This window comes from Acanthopagrus latus, chromosome 23 (genome assembly GCF_904848185.1).
Source record: "Acanthopagrus latus isolate v.2019 chromosome 23, fAcaLat1.1, whole genome shotgun sequence".
NCBI lineage: Eukaryota > Metazoa > Chordata > Actinopteri > Spariformes > Sparidae > Acanthopagrus > Acanthopagrus latus.
Window position 1 is genome coordinate 24,275,078 of NC_051061.1, and position 8,612 is coordinate 24,283,689.

The window sequence follows — 8,612 nt, forward strand, 5'->3', positions numbered from 1 at the left end:
TACACGCCTGGCGGGAAGGCAAGTTCGACATTACATCCAATAAACGTTTAGCTTTTGCGAACGATGTAGCCAATGAGCTTTCTATTCCTTCTACGGGGGCGGGCGCTGTGTGACGCCGATCCGTTGCCTAAGCATTGTGTCTCCTGCTAGCCAGCTAGCAAGCCTCTCTGCCAGCTGGTTATGAAACTGTATCGAACAGGCAGGTTTTAAAAGTGTTCTTAGATTTGTTGGTACAGATCTGAGGACGTGTTTAACACATAAACGATTTGTATTGTTGTTGTCCAACCAAATATATAAGGTGAGCCTTTCAGAACGGCGCAGCTAGCCGGGTGTCAGTGTAGGCTAGTGGATGTGTTTCTGTGGTAGCACCAGGTTAGCTTGTTAGCTAGCTGAGCAGCTGTAACACGTTTTCTCTTTAAAGCCACCGGGAGGAGGAATGAACCATAAGAGTAAGAAGAGGATTAAAGAGGCGAAACGGAGCGCCAGGCCCGAACTGAAGGATTCGTTAGACTGGATAAAACACGGCTATCATGAGACTTTCGACCTGTCGCACATCACCGTGAAGGTAACTGTCAATGTAGCTCTGTAAGCTAAGCTAACATTAGCTAGGCGCAGCTCTCAGTAGGAGTGCAGTTTGTCACGTAGACACCGACCTGCTGAGCCGATGTTTCACCAGATCATCAATGTCTGAGTCATGATGACTTTAATTTCAGGTCCTGACAACTTATTTTATCACATATTTAATTTTCACAGCTGATACCATCATGTAAGATGTACTGATGTGATATCTGGTCATGTAGGAACACATACATGTCTGCGTATTATGTGTGTGGACATATATCTGATCCAGCATCTGTTCTTCATGTAACTGGACACGATACGAATACACTTTGCAATGATTCCCCATATATTTAACATATTAATATTAGAAATGTAGTTGTGTAATAAATGTAGATCTTAAAAGTGTTGTATAAATGTTCAAAATAGGATGAAGTACTGTTGCACCAAAGGCCTGTGAAGCTTCATGTGCTTTGGAAATAAAAGTATTTTATATTTTAAGAAATATTGTGTCAAGCAGGCAGAAATGGAGAAGATAAAGTCTTCAGATAGAACAAACAACTCAAACAAGCAGAAGTTAATGTGATTGTCTTCATACATAAACTCAAACTGTAAAACTCTCAGTGCAGTTTTAAATCCATATTCTGGCACATCTGCAGCACATCTGCAGCACATCTGTCAGTCACTGAATGTAAACATGAAGTGACTTTAACGTCGACATGGAAACTAGTTTGTGTGGTGAAATGATGTGAAAACTGTGAGTATGGATTCCAAAGATGATCTGAATTAACTAACTCTGGTAAAGATCATTGAACCTTAATGTTTCTAGTAAAAAAATAAAGAAAGCTGTAGATTAAAAAGACTATCTGATGGCCCACAAACCTGATTTGTCTGATTTAGGTCTATAGTTGTACGACTGAGCGCCTCCTGTGAGCAGTGCTGCTCTGTCTGCTCACTGTCAGCGTCTGTTAGCAGGCTGCAGTAAACAAAATGGAGAACCGCAGAGTTATTTAGAGACAAGTGCTCATTCTTAGCAATGGGAGTTGAGAAATAAAAATTAAATTAACAAATGGTGTTATGTTGTTCTGCACATTTCTGCAAGTGTGTGTGCGTGCGTGCCCTCAGGTTATGAAAGAGGTGTTTAAAAAAAAAAACAGGAGAAAGCAGTCAATCACAGCGCTGACCTGAATTCCTCAGCACGAGTTTGTTCTACAGATCGTCTCACTCTGTGCTTTGTGTCCTGACATCAGCTGCAGTTTGTGTCTCTGATGAGTGATCAATACAGGAAGACAAATACAGTTGGAAGGTTTTTTCACACCTATGTTCCAAAGCTGCGACTCCATTTTATAATCCAAACAAAGATGGTAGAAATGAACCAGCTCACAGTTTGAGGAACAGGTTAAACATCTGTTTGTGTGACAGAAAGGATGATTTCAGATCCAGATGGACAGAGAAGTCTTCAAAATGCTTTGCGAACAGTTGAGAATGTAAAACTGTACTGACACATGCTTTGTTCCAGGACAACGTAGAGCGTGTGGACACTCTCCATATCACTCCTGAGGAGTTCATCCAGCGCTACGAGCGGCCCTACAAACCCGTCGTCCTGCTCAACTGCCAGGAGACCTGGCCCGCCCGGGAAAAATGGACTCTGGAACGTCTCAAACGCAAATACCGCAACCAGAAATTCAAATGTGGCGAGGACAACGATGGATACTCTGTGAAGATGAAGATGAAGTATTACATGGAGTATCTGGAGACCACGAGGGACGACAGCCCGCTCTACATCTTCGACAGCAGCTACGGTGAACACGCCAAGCGCCGGAAGCTGCTGGAGGACTACCAGGTGCCCCTCTTCTTCAGGGACGACCTGTTCCAGTTCGCAGGAGAGAAGCGCCGCCCGCCATACAGGTTTGATCTTAGTTTCACTTTTTAGAGTTTCTCTGTGGAGCAGCTGTTTTTCCAGGATGGCAACAGAAAGTCACATTTATTCATCCAGTCATAGCCAACAATCATTCTGTACATCAAACTCAAGAAGCTCATTGTCAGGGTCACGATAATTCTGTTGCCATCCAGGTAAGATCCAGTCGCTCAATGAGACAAAGACAATAAAGAGTGAAAATCCGCCAGTTGAATAGCCACAAGCTGCATGCTGACAATAAAAAGAGCCTCCTGTCAGTCTCACACCACTCACCTGGTGTATCGTCTCCCCTCAGGTGGTTTGTGATGGGTCCAGCTCGCTCCGGCACCGGCATCCACATCGACCCGCTGGGCACCAGCGCCTGGAACGCTCTGGTTCAAGGACACAAGAGGTGGTGTCTGTTCCCCACCAACACCCCCCGAGAGCTGATCAAGGTGACCAGAGAGGAGGGAGGCAACCAGCAGGACGAGGCTATCACCTGGTTCAACGTGGTTTATCCCCGGACGCAGCAGCCAAACTGGCCTCCAGAGTTCACGCCGCTGGAGATCCTCCAAAGACCCGGAGAGACCGTGTTTGTGCCCGGTCAGTCGAGAAACATCATTTATAAATCATGATAACTCTTCCTCAGATTTATGGTTACTATCTGTGATGGTTTTATTATTATTATTATTATTATTATTATTATTATTATTATTATTATTATATATTCTGAAGTTTTCTTCTTCTAAAGAAATCTCATGAAAACGAAAACGAAAGTCTGATCAGAATTCTGTTCACCAAGATGTTGATTAAATGCGTCTGACGCTCTGAACTAAGAGCTAAAATCGATTGTTCATTCTGAAGGTTCAGATTCTAGGATATAAAAATTATTAGTTTAAGTTACTGATCTGATATAAAACAATAGATATCAAGGAGGATTCTTTCTGGGAAGTTGTTCTTCCGACTTTGGTGTGTTCATGTGCGTTATGTTTTGTATCTTATCAGAGCGTTGGAACAATAGACTTGTGTTGTTTCCACTGTTGAGTGACGAGCAAAGGAACAATACAACTAATCTAAACATGACATTGGTAAAAGTTTCCTACCATCAACTCAGTGTTTCAACTTTCGTCCACCATGATTCAGTGTCACGTGATGTCAGTTCGGCTCACGTTAAAGATTATAGCTTTTATTTTCTGGTTGTTTTCTTACTTTTAGACTTCAGCTCTTCTTAGTTTGAGCTTCTATGTTCAGATCATTTTGTTCTGCATCAGGTTTCTTACTGCAATATTGTCAGTCAGTTATGCTCTGAGCTCCACTTTGTTATTTTAACTGGCTCAACATGAGCAGCTGCTTCCTGAAGGTATTTTCTACACTTTAATTATGAATCAGAGTTTAAAGTAATTGTCTGTGAACAGTGTTCAGCCTCTTAGCAGCGTCCCGAGTCAGAACTTCGGACAGTTTGTGTCAGCAGAGTGAATCCAGTGTGACCCAGATTCACCTAATGCTGCCGGAGCTGATGGTGACGAGGGAGGATTAAACCCAGGGTTTAGACTTCACCTGTCTGACTCTGAACTTCACATTGACTGTCTGTCTGTAGTGATGTAGATTATCCTCTAGTCATGTTCACAAACTAAGACTAACTAAAAAGAAAAGTAATCACACAACAACTCTGCTGTCATCTCTCACTGCTCCCTCCTGATTCAGATAATACACCGTGTCCGGCTGTCAGTGCTGACTCTGTGTGTGTGTGCGTGCGTGCGCGTGTGTGTGCGTGTGTGTCTGCAGGCGGCTGGTGGCACGTCGTCCTCAACCTGGACACGACGATCGCCGTCACTCAGAACTTTGCCAGCACGACCAACTTCCCCATCGTGTGGCACAAAACAGTCCGAGGACGTCCCAAACTCTCCAGGAAGTGGTATCGGTAAGGAAACACCCCAGAGATTAGACTCATCCCAAGTTCCCTCAGAGGCTGTAGAGATCTGAGCTGGTGTCAGAGCAGAACACAAAGTGTGTGTCTGCTGTCAGAAAGGACATAAATAAGTATTTATGGATATTTGAGTTGGTGTGTTGACGTGTGTGATGTCAGCTGGGCTGGGCTGTTAAACCTCCACATGTCTCCAGCTGAGTCATTAGTTAGAGCTCGTCTCCACTTGATGTTAACATGTTGACTTGTCCAAATGTCTTTTTTAAGGTAAATCATGTAAATGCAGCCGTCGGGTCACTCAGAAGAAGTTATAATCAGACAGACGTGACTCGTATTTAAGTGTGTTTTTGTTGTCTCAGGATTCTGAAGCAGGAGCGTCCGGACCTCGCAGCGCTGGCAGACAAAGTGGACCTGCAGGAGTCAACAGGCATCGCCTCAGACAGCTCCAGTGACTCTTCATCGTCCTCCTCCAGCTCGTCCGACTCCGACTCTGATGTGAGTGCTGAAACACGCACACACACACACAAACAAAGATAACTAAGAATCATCTGAGACGCGGCTCGTTAAAAGTTCAGACATATTGTCTTCAGTCTTTGTTTATAGTCCGCAGTGTGTCCACATGTCTGAGGCAGCTGCTAACATGTGACGCGCCTCCGTCTCTGTAACATGATCCACCTGTAACGTGTCTGAGCGTCTGCACTCTCTGCCCCTGCAGGCGGAGTCGGGCTCCGAGGGCGACGCTTCCTCTCACCGCCGGAAGAAGAGACGCACCTGCGGCATGACGGCCAACGGAGACACCAGCAGCCAGGACGACTGCGTCAGCAAGGAGAGGAGCTCGTCACGGTGACCTCCGTCCGGCCTCCGTCCGGCCTCCGCCCACCTCCGCCCCGACTCCTCACGCTGCTAGTCTAGCTTAGGTAAATGTCTGAACCCCTGAGTGACGGCCGCCTTAAAGACAAGATAGAGGTGTAGATGAAGGAGGAGGATCTGCTGGAGACCTGCCACCACTGTGCTTTCAACAATCTGTCTGTCTCTGTGGTTCTGTGGTGACGGACTGACAGTAACAGACTGGTGACATCATACTGGGAACTTGATGGGCTTTAAAAGTCTCTGAGCTGCTCTCTCATGCAAGTTTGGTGGGAAAATGTGGGTGATGGAATATTTTTAGTAAAAGGTGGCGATGCCTTCATGATCCTCTGAAGTTTAACATGCAGCAAAAGATTCACAATAGCAGCAATTTGATTTGGAGACGATCAACAGCAAATATCTGAACACTCAAACCATTTAAACCAAACTAACTTTAGTAAACATGGAGAGTCGGGCCTGAATCTGTGTAAACATGAAGCTCTGGGCAGACGGAGAGCTCAGATTCCAAAATGGAGGACGTGAGACATGAGCGGCGTCTGACGTCAGCCAATCAGGACTCACCGCACACTCGTTGTGTCATCACTGACAGGTGAACTACAGAGCAATGCATTCTGGGATTGTTAGCAGACGGGAGTACACACAGTTATCAAAAGCATCTATAATAAACTGAAGTCATTAGCAACAAAGTTTTTTATTGATTAATCTGAAAGTGATGATTGTTAGTCATTTTTAAAGCAGATCAGTTTATTGAACAACGTGTTTGTGTTGTATTATTTCCTGTGTCACATTAACAGTGTTTACTAAAACTAGGTGTGAGTTAATGAATCAATATTTGAGAATTTTTAACTGAAAACATTTTTAAAAATGATCTGCAGAATGTGAAGCATCAACAGTTTGATGTTGTGTTGAAGTAGCATGCTAATCCTTGTCCAAAGCTCCTGTGTTAGCAGTGTAAACCCCAACACTCCCCCCTGGTAGCCTGGCTAGCTGCACAGCTAACTGAGCTAATAAGCTAACAGTAGCTACGGCCATAGCAGTTACTCTGGTGATATTCTGCCTCTGTTCACAGAATGAATCTCTTGAAGTCACACAATGGAACAAAAACAGTGTGTCCACAGTACGCACACTCAATCCCAGAATGCACTGCACTGCACTGCACTTCATAAAATCCTAATGAACGAGTGATTCAGACGCTAATGTGAAGAAGATTTCACGTCCTCTGACTCTCTGTACCCTTAAAGATCATCGGCCTTTTGATGTAAATACTGCACAACTTTCTGATCAGATTTCTGTCGGCTGCTGGAGACAAAAAATAGTTTGTGATGATCTCAGTCTGTAATGGATGAGCTTCATGATGTCAGCAGCTGGTAACGAGCTTGTCACACAACTAATTACTGTTAAATCCTGTCGCTGTGGAACTAGAGGCCGGCATCCTTATAGTCTGATTTGTTGATTGAGTGTAAATCTCTGTGCTGGTTCCTCTATCAGATGGTTGGAGGTCACGTTGTCTCTTCTGCCTTTTGATGATTGAACTTGATGTCAGCAGCCTTAATGAAATTCATCGACACGTCAGAGCAATTAAATGCGTCTCTGCCTGCTGTGTGAACTACAGGAAGAGACTCTGATGTGCTCTGGGGAGCTGGTGGAGGTGATGGAGGAGGTGGAGGGAGTTTCAGGAGTTGTCTGTCGTTGTGATGTTCTGCTCGGTGCCATGCAGAATGCTGCTGAGGAGCTGGAGGCTTGTTAAATGTCAACTAGTTGGTTTTGTGCTGTGACAGTAGGGGGCACTACATTGACCAGAATGCACTGCTGCAGTTTGAGCTCCAGAGAGAAAGAGCTGAGCAGTTAACGAGTCTCTTCAGGTGCTGCAGCTCGTTAGACGACAGCTGAGACTTCTGAGTGATGGAGTTACTAATCACTGATTTACTGTGGATGATTTGATTATTGATTACTCTGAAGATTGGAGCTGAAACATTATTGATTATTGAACAGAAAGAAAGAAATGAATCTTCAGCAGATTATTAACGATCAATTCAGTAAAAATATGTTTCCAGCTTCTTAATCGACTTTTTCTCCCTCTTTTTTGAACAAACTGAAAATCAAAAACAAACTTTTATCTCTGGAGGAAGTTCATGATGATGCAGAGTCACTCAGTTACACAATGGTAATATTGATTTGACAAATAATCCATGTTTCTGTTTAAGAGGATGATAAATTTATAAACAGAATCATAAATGAAATGACGTCACAGGAAACACCTGAGATGAAACATGACTCAAACATCCAGTTTCTGGTCGAAGCTGAACTAAGACAGCAAAGAGACGAAGCCTGAACATTTGAATATAGAAAATATAGTAACAAAACACTTTTACATAATTAACATTGTTAAACAACGTCTAGTTTAAATCTGTTCAGTAGAAGATGAAGGAACGTTTGAAATACGGAGAGAAAGTTGCTGCTACAAACAGTTAATATAGAAAAGAGTCAGCAAATGAATCGCTAATGAAATCACTCATCAGCTGCAGCCTTACTGCTGATCATTCCTCATTAATTGTTCTATATTACATCTGAAAACTGTCATCCAAGATATATTTGAATCGTTTTGTCAGTTTAAAAACAGAAAAGAAAGAGAAAGAAAGAAGCTGGAAACGTCAGCAGGACTGTAGAAATGATCCTCTGAGGATCGTCTGTTGGTGTCGATGCTCAAGTGGAAGCTTGAAACCAGCCGTGACGTCTCCGACTGATGGCTGCTGTTTCTGTGTGGATCATGTAAACGTGTGGCTTTAGACTAAAGTGCCTATAAAGAAGTGAGGTGGAGGTGTGTTAGTGTGACTGACTGTGAGAGGCTGTGGTTCTGTGTGGTTCTGTGTTGGTCCGTTGTGAGGCACCGTGTCGGTCTGTGAGGTCGGTCACACGGTGCCGTCGGTCCGTCTGTCGAAGGGTTTCTCCTCCTGTCGTCCGAACTGATCTGAGCTCAGCTGCAGGACGGATGACGATGCTGAATCTCGTCTATCTCTGAAGACGAGCTTGATGAGATTAATTAACTTTTTGCCGCTCAATAAAATCTTTTCTATGATTCAACATGTTCGTCTCAGCGTTTTGTTTATAAAACAGCTTTGCAGAACTCAAAAGATATTAATATTATTGTTATATATGACAGTAAAATATATTTATTGTATTGTCAAATATTTATTGTCATAACTTACAATAGAATATTTGGAATTTGTGACAAATATTTGACAATACAATAAATGTATTTATTTTATTATATATTATATTTCAATATATATAGTTATTATATTATATGAATATATATTACATTTAATTGAATATATTTATTTTATTGGAATATATGACAAAATAAAA

At 43.0% G+C, this 8,612-nt stretch overlaps 1 protein-coding gene across 2 annotated transcripts; it reads left to right on the forward strand.

Annotated features, from left to right (window-relative positions):
• Positions 1 to 76: 76 nt before the first annotated feature.
• Positions 77 to 8,327, forward strand: jmjd6 (jumonji domain containing 6, arginine demethylase and lysine hydroxylase). 2 transcript variants are annotated; one of them, XM_037088958.1, is made up of 7 exons: positions 77 to 199; positions 422 to 565; positions 2,078 to 2,466; positions 2,772 to 3,058; positions 4,241 to 4,376; positions 4,739 to 4,874; positions 5,095 to 8,327. In XM_037088958.1, exons 2-7 carry the CDS (start codon positions 437 to 439, stop codon positions 5,224 to 5,226), a joined length of 1,209 nt encoding a protein of 402 aa, XP_036944853.1. In that variant the 5' UTR covers positions 77 to 199; positions 422 to 436; the 3' UTR covers positions 5,227 to 8,327. The 2 variants fall into 2 exon arrangements, with proteins under 2 accessions (XP_036944853.1, XP_036944852.1); XM_037088957.1 differs by having other exon boundaries at positions 112 to 298.
• Positions 8,328 to 8,612: the final 285 nt, after the last annotated feature.

Coding starts and splice junctions, on each gene's coding strand:
- jmjd6 (XM_037088958.1), top strand. CDS start 437: ATGAACCATAAGAGTAAGAAGAGGATTAAAGAGGCGAAACGGAGCGCC. Junction 566..2,077: donor TGTCGCACATCACCGTGAAG/GTAACTGTCAAT, acceptor GCTTTGTTCCAG/GACAACGTAGAGCGTGTGGA. Junction 3,059..4,240: donor AGAGACCGTGTTTGTGCCCG/GTCAGTCGAGAA, acceptor GTGTGTCTGCAG/GCGGCTGGTGGCACGTCGTC.